A 13887-nucleotide genomic window follows, 5' to 3' on the forward strand; every position below is an offset into this window, starting at 1 on the left:
ATTTTACAGAGTTGAGTTTAGCAATTGATTAATTAATAGATCTCATTTGAATGCAGTGCACCCTACGTACAAGCCCGGCTCCAAAGGTGCCATACTTACCTAGAGATGGCTCTCAGCGGACGTAAAGCTCGCAGTGTGCGCAACGAACGCAGCACTTTAAGGTTCTCATTCTCCTCGATAAGCAACGAGAAAACAGATACCTACAAAATGAATACAACATAAATTCATAAAATCGATGAAGAAAAGAAAGCATTGCCAACTTACAAACACTATGATAAAGTCAAGTATCGTCCAGAAGCTGGTAAAATACTTGGAGAAGCCTAGCGCAAGCCATTTGAGCACCATTTCGACAACAAAGATGAGGCAGAAGGAGAAGTTGGTCCAGTAGAGCACGCGTTTAAGGGTCTTATTGCTATCCAGATAGATGTCTTCGAAGCAGAGCGTAATACTTGACGCAAAGATCAGCACTAGCACAAACCACTCAAAGGCTGGAGTATCGACAACCGTCAAGACTGCCGTCCTTACTCGTGTCCAGTGCTTCGCACTCGGTGTGTCCATGCAGGACATAAACCACGGACAGCGAAAGTAGAAGCTGCAAACAGATCAGAGGTGAGATACTTAATATTAAAAGATAGCGATGATTTAACTTACTGATCGTAGCACTTTTGGGGGAAGCAATCGTCTGGCACTTTTGGCGGCTTTGCCTGGCCAAAGCTCGGAAAAGTCATGGGATCATTGTAAGCGCCCTGCGAGTTACGTCTCCCACCGACAGTGAGATCGTCTACGTAGGAAACCAAACAATGCCATGGTTTTTCGGTCAGTCGTGAGAACGCCGACGACGCTTTTGTGGTGGTCGTGGTGGTCTGCTCAGTCGTTTCAGTCTTCTCACCAGCCCGTCGTCGTTGTTCTTGATGGCCATTGGACATTGACCGATTGCTGGCCAGTGCCAGACCGAGGCCCAATCCCGAGCTACTATCCGCTGCGCCCGAACTGTGCGATTCGGTGCGCGCCGATTGAAAGGATGCGGCTTTGTCTAGTGTCGATTGTGGATGCTCGGCGCGACGTTTACTACTGGTCGCGCCTACAGCCGTTGGGTGCATTGCTGTTGTTGGTATTGTGGTTGTGGTTGCTATGCTTGTGGCTTGTATGCTTGTGGCATGATAGTGCTGCTGATGCTCCGTGAGGGCAGCCAGCGGCGGTGTTGCCTTTAGCGATGAAATTTGCGCCAGTGTTGGTGGCTCAATGCTCGATTTGAGGGACGTTGGCGGCGTCGCCGGCACGCCCATCGCATGCCCCATGCCGCCATCGCGACACATTTGCTTCTGGATGAGCAGATTCTCATACGAATTGGTGCTCTTTAGCGACAGACTATCCATGCGCAGTTTGTCACTGTTGAGAAACTTTCGCGGCATCTTCTCCGACTCGATGCGCAGCGTCGATATGGGCTTATCCTCCTCGGGCAGCTCCTCCACTCGCTCGATCAGCGACAGACGCTTAAAGCGATCGAATTGGACGCTGAATGGATCGTTTTTGCGACGTGCAAATGGCGATTGGCCACTGGTCACATTGTTGCTGTTGCTGCTGCTGCCACTGGTGGCGGCTACAGCGAGCGCCTCCATGGCGGCGAATGGTGCATGGATTTGATCACAGATTTTGCGTATTTCATTCGATATGCTAAAGTCCTCGTCGATCTTGCGCTGCTTCTCAAGGCTGCGTCGCTTCAACTTTACGGACTGCCGCTGGGCGGCAGCGCTAACGGATTGCGAGCGTCGCGGCACGCTGGACAGATCGTAACTATCGTAGGGATTCAATGGATGCACCACTTCATCGGCCGCGGTGCGTTCCGAGGCGCCTGTTATGATTGCTATGTGATCCATTATCGCTTTCGTTGCCTCATCGGCAGCTGGCGATGGTTCCGAAAGCGTTGAGATCTTGCGCTCTAGCGAACTGGTCGAGCGTTTAATCTCCTCTAGTTCCTTCTCAAAGCTCTGTATGATATTGTCAAATTCCGAGTGCTCCATCAACGGTTCGCTCTCCGGCTGTCCATTGGCGTGACTGGAGTGGCTGCCACTATGCCGCGAATCCAGTGTTTGCATTATCGAATTGGAAATGTAGCTGAGATTCGATTTGATGCTGTTCGTGGTTAATTTCTTTTTGCCCAACAGCTCCTCATCGTCCTGCAGAAACTGAAACAATTCCTTTTGATCACAATTGAGCAGCTCCTCGCGCAGATTCGCCTGCGACAGCAGCTCATCTTGCTCCAGCGATATGGAGTTCAGAGAGTGTCCACTCGAGTGCCGTCGCATGGCGCTCTCCTCGGACCTTAGGCTGCGCGAGGGCAACAGCGAGCGTTGTGACTGTCCGCTGGATTGCGACAACCGATCGAGGGACTTGCGATAACTGGGCGAACGCGTTAACAGTGACTTTTGGTACTTAAGATACGCCTCGTCCGCATCCTGCAGCGAGTCACCGCGTGCAAAGGATCCGCTCCGTTGATCGGGCGCATAGGCATACGGATCTGTGTCCGTTGAGTTATATTGGCCGAGCAGACGCAGCTCAATGGACTCCGTATAGGTGGCCTCATCCCTAGAATCATTCTGCTGGGTGCCCACGCCCGAGGAAATCTGATGCTGCAGCCGGCTACGCTCTGCCAGCGCCACTGGCGTCAAATTCTGATCGCAGCCACTGGTGCTGCCATTACCTTGAGCGCTGACATGGCCATTGATCGAGGCGGACAACATGGCTGACTCGTAAGTGGGCGGGAGACTGTCCAGAGCCGGCTGCTCTTGCATTTGCTGTTGGCCATCAGCGGTGGGCTGAGCAGGCTCATCGTATTCCAGGCCATCGACTATCGTGTGCAGCCCGTCGCTGAGCGGAATTTGAAAGCCAAAATCCGAGCCAGAAACTGGACGGTTCATAGATTCCTAGAAAAAGAAATCTCAATTAGTATTGTCTCTCTCAAGGATTAATTGTAGTCACTTACTTGATAACTTAATCTATGGAACTTGGTTTCCGCCAGCAGACCGGGCTTGTCGATTTCCCTGGCTGCCACTTGGCTGGTGGCATGCGCCTGCTGTGCCTCGAGCACAATCTGCTGAAACTTCTCGGCAAATTTGCGCTCCTTGCGATCCTTGCGCTCCTGCCGCTTCTTGCGAATAAGATCGCGGACACGTTCAATGCTACGTGCCAGCTTCGACTCTTCGCCCACCTCCTACACATTGAGAGAGAGCATCGAAATTCATTAAACAATTGCATTGGCAAGCATTGCAAGAAACTCAAGAGTTCACTACGATTTATATATAGTATATCTTTTTTCTTTGCTTTTGGAAAATACAATTGACATTTAGATTGGTTCCAATACACAGAATAATTACGAGCTAAGAACAAACAAACAAGGCGAACACAAAACATTGCAAATTGAGCAAATATTTAACAATAATAATTTACAACAATTGGTATGCATCATCTAGGGATTTTTATATACACACAGTTTAAATTTCATTTGGTTTTTCATTATAGTTCTTTTTGATAACGGAAAAAATTTAAGCAAACAATTGGTTTAAGTAGTTTTAAGTTTAAATTACCTTTTTCTTGAAAATCTGTTTAACGTTTTTTGGTGTATTTAAAATATTTTGTTTTTGGGTTTTTTTTTGGATATTTGTGTATTTTGTGTGAGTGTGTCAAGAGTAGTTAAAGTTTAAACGCATTGTGCAAAGTTAATAACAGAAGTTTTAGTTATTTTGAGGTTGAGATCGATTTGATAGTGCAAATGGAAAGATTATGACATATATGATTATATTAAGACTTAGACACTGAGACTTAGAGACAGGTTATCAAATGCATAAGACATACACTAAATAATTAAATAATTAATTTCAAAAAATGTATAAATATTATTTTCGACATGAGCCGAAATAAATAGATAAAACATTAATATTATAAATAGTCAAACACAATGGTCAAAATGTGTATGCGAAATTTAGTTGGTTAATTTAAATAAGGTGTGATTTTGTGTATGTTACACTTTTTGTTCTTAAAAAAGTGCTTTACATGATTCACAGTGTTTTGTGTATAATTCAATTAGTTTCAATTCTCATTCTGCATTTGATTGTGAGTTGATTGTTTAATGGATTCTTGTTAGTTATTATAATTAATTACTTGGATAGAGGACAGACACACATTCACACACAACAAGTGCAAACACCATATAGAATATAGTTATATATAGAATACAGAATTTGTAAATTGTAACTAAATTTCGTTTAGCTTTTTGGGAGTTTATGACAAGCTCGCACTTGTCCTTAATTGGTTCTTGTGGAGATTTTAGTTTTTCCTTTGTTTAATTTGAACATTGATTGGCACACACATACACATACACATACAAATATACAGATACTGATAAACATGTGTATTTCCAAGCGGAAAACGCATCGGACTTACCTCTTTCTTTGACTTGAGCTCCTCGGAATTGAAACTGTTGAGCAACAAGGCCAAGAACAAGTTGAGAACCATAAAGTTTCCCATGACCAAAGTGGGCAGAAATATGGCAAAACACGTTGAAGCTCCTTGCTGTAAATACAATCCAATTAAAGCAAGTTTTTTTGGCAAGTTTCACAAAGACTTTACCTCTTCTTCGGCACGCATGCAATCCCACAGAGGCTCGATCCATTCACCGCACAAAATGCGAAAGATCATCATGAACGAATGAAAGAAGTCATTAAAGTTCCATCTGCAAGTAAACCAAATAAAGTTTAATAAAGGTCGGCGTATGTCAAACATTCTAAACTTACCTTGGCACTGGATCTGGATCAAATTTCTCGGGTGTGTAGTCTTTGGAGAACAATTGCATGCCAATCACAGCGAATATGTAAATGACTATGACGAGGATCAACGTGAGGTTGCCGAGCGCACCAATTGTCGATATTATGATGCTCAACAGCACCTTCATCGTCGTCCAAGACTGTGCCAGCTTCAACACCCGCAACTGCAAAACGAAAACGCAAATAAGTACCTCTCCTTAAATTAAGTATGCCAAGTAATCTTACCAAACGCAGACCACGCAAAACGCTCAAGCCGTCCACCAGTTCGAAGATGATATCGAGAAGACTGGCTGTGACAATAAGCAGATCGAAAATATTCCAGCCGCAGAGAAAGAACTCCTTAGACAATGCCATCAGTTTCACAATGCATTCGAATGTGAAAATGGACGTGAAAACCTTTGGATGCATGAAGAGATTAGTATGGAGTCTATTAGAATTTGGAAAGGTGTCTTGAACTCACCTTGTTTCCCACATCGAGGGCATTGCGAAAGCTTTCGCTCATGCCATGATGCTCCATGGCCAGAAACGCTGTGTTCAGCACAATACACAGCGTAATGGCGAGCTCAAACAATGGATCTCGCACCACTTTGTAGAGGCAATTTTGGAACTGCAGCCAGCTCTCGTAGTCGGTGCAACAGTGCACACAACGATCGCAATTGCGATCGGGGAGATCATCTAAAATAAATATTAATTAATATGACTAGATTCGATTAGCATACAACTAATACTTACCTATGACCACCACCTCTGAGGAGAATTCCTGATGCAGCGCATAAACATTGTGATTCTTGATGCGCGCTATATTTCCATTGCATTTGATGAGACGCACTTCGCGCGGCGACAGTGCCAATTCCACGGTAGACACATGGCCCAGCTCAGTGGCCGTGTCCTGCTCCTCATGATCGTCCACCACACCGGAATCATCCTGCGAGGATTCGCGATTAACACCGCCACTGGAATTGGAGCTCGTCTGGCGACTGCTCGTTATCAACTGTCCCTTGTAGTCGGAGGGATATAGCATATTGGGATTCTTGACATTGCCCTCCCTGAAGCTGATGCGTGTCTTTTGCTGCGATGTGGCCGCCACCTGTTCGCTCTTGACCAGCTGCTGTTGTTGTTGTTGCTGCTGCAACTGTAGTTGCTGTTGTTGCTGCTGTTGTTGCTGCTGCTGATGCTGTTGTTGTTGTTGCTCCATTTGTTGGTATTGCTTTTGCGCCTGCAGCGTTAACGCTGATGGTCGATCGCTGGTGCTGTGACGTGGACTTGGTCCTGGACTGGGCGTCGCCGAATGAGATTTATTGCGTTCCTGATCATTGCCATTGCTGCCATTGTTGCTGGCAGTGTCCTTGCCACCTTTGGTCTTTTTTCGTCGTGTCTTCTTTTTGCTGTAGGAGGCGAGGAGCACACCCTTCCGTGAATCGATCTTCTTTTTGTTGTTCTTATTTAACTTCTTAACGCTCAGCACAGATGGATCAAAGCTGAACGTCGAATCATCTCGATGATCCAACAGATCTTTCTTACGCTCCTAAAGTGTAAAAAATAAAAAATTTTAAATGATTTTCCAGTGGATTCTTTAAACACTTGCAACTTGCCTCATTTGTGATTTCCGCCTCCTCCTCGTAACTCAACGCGACTACAGCTAACATCAAATTAATTAAGTAGAATGAGCCAAAAAACACAACCACAGTAAAAAATGAGACACTCATTGGACCACATGTTGCTAGCACCTGCAAAAGATTAAAAGAGATTAGAAAGAGATCCACAAATACTTGTCTTGTATTCTTGCCATATTGTAGACGTTCTCCCAGTAGTCGAGTGTAATCAATTGGAATGTCGTCAGCATGGACCACATGAAGTTGTCAAAGTTCGTGTAGCCGTGATTGGGATTCTCGCCCACACAGATGCACATGAAGCCAAGGGGGCAGTGTCGAGCACCAGTCAGATTGCCACACAGCATGGGCATTTCTTCCTCATCGTACAGCCAGTTGTCCGTATCGTTGACCCATCTAGAAACAGCAGATAAAAAATATTAGTTACTTGCTCCACATTTTACGAGAATATAAAGCAAGGAACCGACTATAACGTCTACACATCAATAGTAGTCACCAACAAAACATACCCTCCTAAGCTTTCAAGTATATATACCTAAATTACAATTTCTACTCTTTAAATCACTCACATTTGCCAGTCCAGGTGCGAGATGTTTGTCCAATCCGCGGGCACAGTGCGCACACATTTGTTCCGCAACTCGCCCATGTAGACTTGCAGGGCGAAGAGGGCAAAGACCATTAGGCAGAAGATGGTCAGAGTCATGACCTCGGCCAATTGGCGAAACGAATGTAGCAATGCATTGATGATCGTCTTGAGCCCAGGCATAATGGATACTGTTTTTAGGGCTCGTAAAACACGAAACGTACGCAACCCGGCCAGATTGCCAACCTCCATGCCAATGGTCGCATAACCACTAGTGATGACCACAAAGTCCAGCCAATTCCATGGATTACGCAAATAGGTATACTTGTTGAGCAAAAAGCCTTTGGCAATGATTTTGATTACCATTTCAATTGAGTAAATGGCTAGGAAGATATATCTGAAAGCGATTATGCGGGTTTTGTTAAATCAAGTGTTGATTAGCAAAAAGGAGACACTCACTCAGCTTCCTCCACAGTCTCAGTCATGGCTAGGAAAATACAGTTGAATAGAATGGTCGCCATAACGCAATAGTCGAAGAATTGATTCGTTGCAATGTAGACACACACACGACGCCATGGACTCCATGGATGGAAGAGGAAAAGGCTTTTGGTGCCGGTAAAGCGATGTATGTAGTTCTTGCGGAATCTTTTGGAGACCACGCAAAATGTCTGCAAATAAAAAAAAAAAAAACATTTCACGTCGTTAAAAATTGTTTGACCGCTAAGTTCGTTAAATTGGTTATCTGATTGGGATGAATTTTCCGTTAACATTATTAGCTTGGCGGTTTGAAAACATTTAACATGGCACTGCAAAGTAATAACAGCCACAAAATATAATGGAAATTTAGTCATGTAGCCATGGTGTTATAAAGATATACAAAAGATCAATAAAAAAATGCACTCTCACATTTTAATTACCTATTTTAAAGAAATTTGATTTAATTTGGAATTATATTCTGTTAGCGGCCTCTGTTAACGTCCACCATTTGAAATTAATAGTAATAACACAACTTTATCGAAAACATGAGCGCATTCATTTCAACCAAAAGTAATTTTAACTTAATTGTCTTTTAAAATAAATACAATAAATAAATAAAATAAAATAATTAAATTATTCGACTGTTAGTACTGCGAAACGAGTTGATTTGAAAATTATCGATACCAGCAGTGAATTAATAGCGCTGTGGCTTGCTAACAGTTTTGCTCCTCACGAACTAAATTGCTCACAGTACTCGATGCCATGCAACTGTCACATGACTTATCGATACTTTCCAATTGTCAAAACCTGGCCACGCGAAGTAGCCAGCTAAACTTCCGTTTTCCAATCGTTCTTTCGTTCTCAGACCGTCTTCGAGACCAGAAGAAAAATGAGAGCTAAGGTAAAAAAATAAAAAAAAACTCTCAAGTGCTTTAAAAAATAAAATACAAGTGATAAAATTTTAGAAAAGAAATTCAATCTGCTGCTGTTTACTAATAAAATTGTGTATTATGTGCATTTACAGTGGCGTAAGAAGCGTATGCGTAGGTTGAAGCGTAAGCGCAGGAAGATGCGTGCAAGGTCCAAGTAAGCGCACTGACTTCGCCCATTGAGAGTGGTAAGTACCAACGAAACTGCCCAGCGGAGCGCTAGCAATATTTTGTGTGCGCCGTGTTTTTCAACATGGCTAATGAATGGTTTTTTCCGCTCTCTTTCAGGAACTTCTGACGTACAAAAAACTGAACATACCGACTGGGCAATAACACGCCCGAAGTAATTCGCATTTCTCAAAAAAAAGAAAAACAAAAAATGTGCTTTTAGAAAATCAGTTTGAAAATTCAAGTTGAAACTAAATAAATTACTGGTTATACAAAAGTTCCACAAAAAAAATTACAAATTTGTTGTGTGTAAATTTGCTAAGAGGAAAAATTATAGCGAGACGGAAACGAATCGAGCGTGCTTTTTCAACATAACCACATTTTCTATGTGTAGGCTGCGCGTGCAAATTTCTGTGGCCCGCTCAAAATATTTATAGGTGGTGCAGCGTTGGAGCGCCGGCTAAATTTTTGCATTTGTCATATTGCGATATTTGCAGACTACGGAACCACGTGAATCTTTGATAAGTGAAAAGCGAGGACCAGTGAGTACTAACTACCGGCATGGTGACATCTACACATACTCCAAATCGACATGGCTTGCTGAGTAGTGCTGTAGATAAGCTTATTTAATTAGTAGCGCGGCAGCAGCAGTACAATCATCAGAAGCTGTGGCCGCATTTTGGGAATTGGGATAAATCGATTGTTGGGGCCAATGGGGCTCCACAGATTTGACCCAAGCGAGCAGTTCATTAGCGCACTGTGATTTCTTCAATTAAATATGCCAATGAGACACAAGGCAGCCACCAAGTACGCACCCTTGTTAAGGTTGACAAAGGATTTTGTATAGTGGAGAGCAGCAGCCAGCTCATCGTCGTCTGCTCGAAGGTCGTTTGTCACACATAAATGCCGTTCAGCCGAGTAAGCAGAAATTTTAATGTAACAAGCAGAAATTACGATTGGGCGGCAGTTAGGCCATTTCCCCCTCTTCCACCCCTCTCTCACTTTCTCCGCAAGTGTGTGTGTTGTGTGCTTGCTTTGTAAATTTGCATGTGCTTCTGTCGACCGTTTGGCTAAGTGTTTTTGTTGGTTCTGTGGAAGGGTGAGAAAGGGATGGCAACAATGGGTGCGCTATAGCTATGAAGTGTGTGTGTGAGTGAGTGTTGAACACGAGAGCTTAAGAATAAGCGTGTGTATTTTAAGTGTGCGCAAAATGAAAAGTTGTGTCGACTGTTGTAACTAAGATTGGAAATTCGGGTTTTTCGGATTGCTCTGTGGACATTTGGGGCAAACATGCGGTTGAATTATCGCCAGTCTGCTTTTGGTGCTGCTATCGTTGTTGCCCCAGCAGATGTTTGCTCTCCGCTTGCTGCGATGGCTTAAAGTGGCCCATTAAATGCTATTAAGCACTTTGATTTTCCGTTCCTGGAGTTTCGTTGCGTTTCTCGGCACGCATACACACACACCATACTTTCGCACGCACCCACACACATGCATGCATACAAACGAGAATATTATGTTAGCGTTGCCATGCCATGCAAGCAAGCGTGCGTGCAAATGTCTGGCAACATTTCGCTACACTTATATTACGCCAGCCCTGGCGGTGTTCCTTAGCCATCATACATTGTATATAGAATGCATATTTACGCTATTTGACCGTCCCACCGTCAACCTTTGACCGTTAGCTAAAAAATATTTGGCCACGACACGTATATGTGAATGTCTGTGTATTATAGTGGGCAATGGAACGCAGCCAAGTCTTGAGTAAACTTGCATGTTCGTCTGTAATTTGTCCATTGCGGGCTCGCTGGCTGCTGCATAACCTAGGGGGCAGGGCTACAGCAGCAGCAGCGTGGACACAATACACAGGCTCCCACAAAACTACGACCATGCCAGGGCAGGGCAGTTTGTTTAAGCCACCGTCACGTAAATACTGTTGTCACATTGCTTGGCCTTTTTAAAGGCAAACTGTGCATGACCCATTTCCTTTCCGCAGTGTGTACAAGCATGCATGCATACACTTGTATATGTGTGTATGCATGTACTTATATTTGTATTTATATTAGTGTCGCTCTTACCGTAGCTGTTGCTAAATTTACTCTCGCTTTTCGAATGAGATGTGGCTGTCTATGTGTGTTAGTGTGTGTATGCGCGCGCTAGACATTATGCTGATATCCGTGCCGCTTTTGGCTGTGGCTTTCAAGTGGCCCACGAGGGCTGTTCTAGGCGTTTGCATTTCCATTAACCTCAGTTTGGCATCAAAAGTGCATTCATTTTCATTAAGTCGTTGCATTTGCACTTTTGTACAATTCAAAATGCAGCAACAACTACTACGAACAATTGCAAAACAACGCGGCAGCCGCAGAGCAGCGACAGCGCGTTCCATTTCCGCCTGTGCCACTTGCTGTACACACTTTCAATGGGTTATAATAGTGTTGGAAAGGGTGATGGGAGAAGAGAGAGACTGAAACGGCTGTGTGTGAGAGTGCTTGCTGTAGTAGAAAACTGGCACACAAAACACCCTGTGTGACTTATTAATTAAAGGGAATGGAAATGGAAATGGCAATGGGCCAAATGCAGCATTTTTATTTAGTTGTTTTGTTTTGTTTTGCTGTTGTGTTTTATTTGTTTTTGTCGTTTTGTTTCTTTTGATTTTTCGGTGTACAATTGAGCTGGCACGCTAATATGCATATGAATTAGGGGAACAGTAGGAGGGAAAGGGTAATAAGTGCTTACCTCTTCGTATATGAAGGTGTCAATCTCCTCGAGCGGTTTGCCGTACATGTGCTCCGGAAAGGGCTCAAATTTGCGGGGCAGAACATCGCCATCCTCCACAGAGGCCTTCGTCCGCGGATGGAAGCCATACTCCCGCACCAGCTGAATGTGGCGATTCTCGTGCTTGACCTGCGACTTTTGCGTGTAGGCAACGACTTGCTGTTTGGCAACTGTAATACGATAATACGGAAGATGGATGTGAATTAGCTGGGAATTTTAGATTAACTTGGTTCAGTGCTAGGCTACTCCTGGGGTCATATATTTTAGCGTTAAGCCATGGATATTATAAAGCAATCAAGTCAATTTATAGACACGGTTCAGCTGTTACTCCAAAAAGCTGCTGCTGGTGGCAGTTCAACTGTTCCTGAGAAGAGTTGAATGCATACAACAACATTGCCTGTTTCATTTTCAACTGTTTCTACTTGTATTTTTTCTTTTTGCGTTTTTGTAGTGTTGAAAAAATTAAACATAGGTTACTGCTTATTAAACTTCTCTAGGGAGTATATTTAACAATGATATATTAAAGCAATTAAATCGATCGAAAAATGAAGTTTGACTCTTCCCATTTTTTCGAACATTTATTAAACAATTATATCGCTCTGCCATCTTCAACTTAAGTTGCTCACATTAAGCCTGTTGCCTTAAGCTTAATAAATAGTCATAAATTGAAGAAAATGTAGTGAAATTAGGAAAGTAAATTGCTTAATTTCATATAATTGGTAGCAATTGAATTCGAAATTATGAATTATAATTATTGCATAAGTTGTTCCCATTATCCATTTGAACTGCCCAAATGTACCCGCTGTTCTCATTTTTACCTTGATCTGCTTACATTGATGGTTATAAATAACCATAAATCAAATTATCTGCAATATGGAATATAATCGTTAGTAATAGGTAAATATATATTCAATATCAACCCTAGAAATACATTTACTACACCAACGGTTCCCACAATGCCTTTGAACTGTTCCCACTTATACAATTCCCACTCTAGATGAAAACCCCCAATGCCAATGCTCACTCGTCAACTGTTCAGGTACTTCAAGCGGTCGGAGGTGGAGTCTCAGGAGCCGTGACCCGTTTCGTCAGTCAGCCTTTCGATGTGCTGAAGATACGCTTTCAATTGCAGGTGGAGCCGCTGTCCAAGTCAAATGAATCCGCAAAATATGGGGGCATGTTGCAGGCTTTCGCCACTATTTACCGCGAGGAGGGAATGCGTGGCATCTGGAAGGGTCACGTAGCTGGCCAGGTGATGAGCATCAGCTATGCCTTCGTTCAGTTCTGGTCCTATGAGCAACTGCGTCATGCTGCTGCCCAAACCAAATTCTTTCACGACCACAATCACCTCAGCTACTTTGTATGTGGCGGCACTGCGGGCTGCCTGGGCACCTTGGTTGCCCAGCCCTTTGATGTGGTGCGCACTCGAGTGGTGGCCGCTGATCCGGACAGTAGCACTAGCAAATTGCGTGCAGTCTCCGGGGCGTATCGTGTGTTTCGCTATGAGGGACTTCGCGGCATAACGAGCGGCTTGGCTTTGACACTGCTGCAGATTTATCCGCTGGTCGGTGCCAATTTTGTATTTTACAAACTCTTCAATCGGATGCTCGTGACGTTCGGTGAATACATTTTCGATAAACCAAATCCGGAGCATCAAATACCCGGCCCCTTGCTATTCTTGAGTGGCTTCACAGCGGGTGTTCTCTCCAAAATGCTTGTCTATCCCGCAGACGTGATCAAGAAGCGGTCGATGCTGCATCACTTCGAGGACGATCGCAAGTCCTTTGGCGAGAATCCAAAATGTCGCAGTGTGCGGGAATGCATCGCCAACACCCTGAAGTACGAGGGTCCCGCTGGCTTTTACAAGGGCATGCTGCCGACTCTCTACAAGTCTGGTGTGATGGCTGCCTGCTACTTTACCATTTACGACACCTTCAATCACTATGTGACCCATCCCTATCAGCGCTACGAAAAATCCCTGGAAGAGGAGAAGCAAAGGCAAGCGAAGAAAGGCAAATGGTAGCTAGTTTTATCGAATGCATTTTACTCCCTTTTTAACTATGTGTTCTAAATTGGAAAGGTGTGCTACTCGCCTAGTCATACCTATATGTGCACTACTATTATCATATTATGCTATTATATTAAAATATGTTTTGACCTCATAATATTATTATTGTCATTGCTTTCTTAACCGCATATCAAAACTGTGTAGTACGTTGTGATACTATACATTGTCCATTATTCTTCCTGATATGAACTCTGTTATTTTACTAAATTGGCTATTAATTGTTTGTGTATAGATGCGTTTGGTAATTGTGAACATAATTGATAAAAAAAAAATTGACAAAATCGTGGAAAGACCTTGTTATATCAGACAACACACATAAGACTAATTTCAAAATAAATAAGTAAGTAATTCCCATAACTAATTCTTTTGTATTCAGTAAACAAAATTGCCCTTGTCATAATTTTACCGCAATCTGTCTGTCTGGCTTATTTCTTTTTTCTTTCAAATCTCTTCAAAATTG

The 13887-nt window shown here is 43.4% G+C and overlaps 2 protein-coding genes across 6 annotated transcripts in view; one reads left to right on the top strand and one right to left on the bottom strand.

Moving 5' to 3' along the window:
• LOC117569849 (sodium channel protein 60E) overlaps positions 1–13887 on the bottom strand; it is a 38766-nt gene that overhangs the window by 10082 nt on the left and 14797 nt on the right. For 3 of the 4 annotated variants that reach the window (XR_007954703.1, XM_052003481.1, XM_052003482.1), the window contains exons 3-18: positions 11321–11529; positions 7473–7681; positions 7000–7410; positions 6607–6826; positions 6413–6547; positions 5553–6345; positions 5281–5495; positions 5046–5216; positions 4791–4984; positions 4627–4729; positions 4441–4569; positions 3585–3599; positions 2984–3211; positions 652–2924; positions 265–592; positions 100–200 (exon numbers count right to left, since the gene is read on the bottom strand). Coding sequence is in view for 3 of the 4 variants with exons in the window: in XM_052003481.1 (XP_051859441.1) it covers positions 100–200; positions 265–592; positions 652–2924; positions 2984–3211; positions 3585–3599; positions 4441–4569; positions 4627–4729; positions 4791–4984; positions 5046–5216; positions 5281–5495; positions 5553–6345; positions 6413–6547; positions 6607–6826; positions 7000–7410; positions 7473–7681; positions 11321–11529 (5734 nt within the window). In the remaining variant the exon portion in view is untranslated. The remainder of the gene's footprint in view (positions 1–99; positions 201–264; positions 593–651; positions 2925–2983; positions 3212–3584; positions 3600–4440; positions 4570–4626; positions 4730–4790; positions 4985–5045; positions 5217–5280; positions 5496–5552; positions 6346–6412; positions 6548–6606; positions 6827–6999; positions 7411–7472; positions 7682–11320; positions 11530–13887) is intronic. The other variant, XM_052003484.1, reaches the window with a different exon arrangement.
• Positions 8239–13476, top strand: LOC117571261 (mitochondrial thiamine pyrophosphate carrier). 2 transcript variants are annotated; one of them, XR_007954705.1, is made up of 4 exons: positions 8239–8391; positions 8515–8607; positions 8708–9129; positions 12399–12413. XR_007954705.1 is itself a non-coding variant. In XM_034253322.2 (4 exons), exon 4 carries the CDS (start codon positions 12357–12359, stop codon positions 13380–13382), a length of 1026 nt encoding a protein of 341 aa, XP_034109213.1. In that variant the 5' UTR covers positions 8254–8391; positions 8515–8607; positions 8708–9129; the 3' UTR covers positions 13383–13476. The 2 variants fall into 2 exon arrangements, 1 of the variants encoding a protein (XP_034109213.1); XM_034253322.2 differs by having other exon boundaries at positions 8254–8391; positions 12357–13476.

This window comes from Drosophila albomicans, chromosome 3 (genome assembly GCF_009650485.2).
Source record: "Drosophila albomicans strain 15112-1751.03 chromosome 3, ASM965048v2, whole genome shotgun sequence".
In the NCBI taxonomy this organism is placed as follows: domain Eukaryota; kingdom Metazoa; phylum Arthropoda; class Insecta; order Diptera; family Drosophilidae; genus Drosophila; species Drosophila albomicans.

Coding starts and splice junctions, on each gene's coding strand:
- LOC117571261 (XM_034253322.2), top strand. CDS start 12,357: ATGAAAACCCCCAATGCCAATGCTCACTCGTCAACTGTTCAGGTACTT.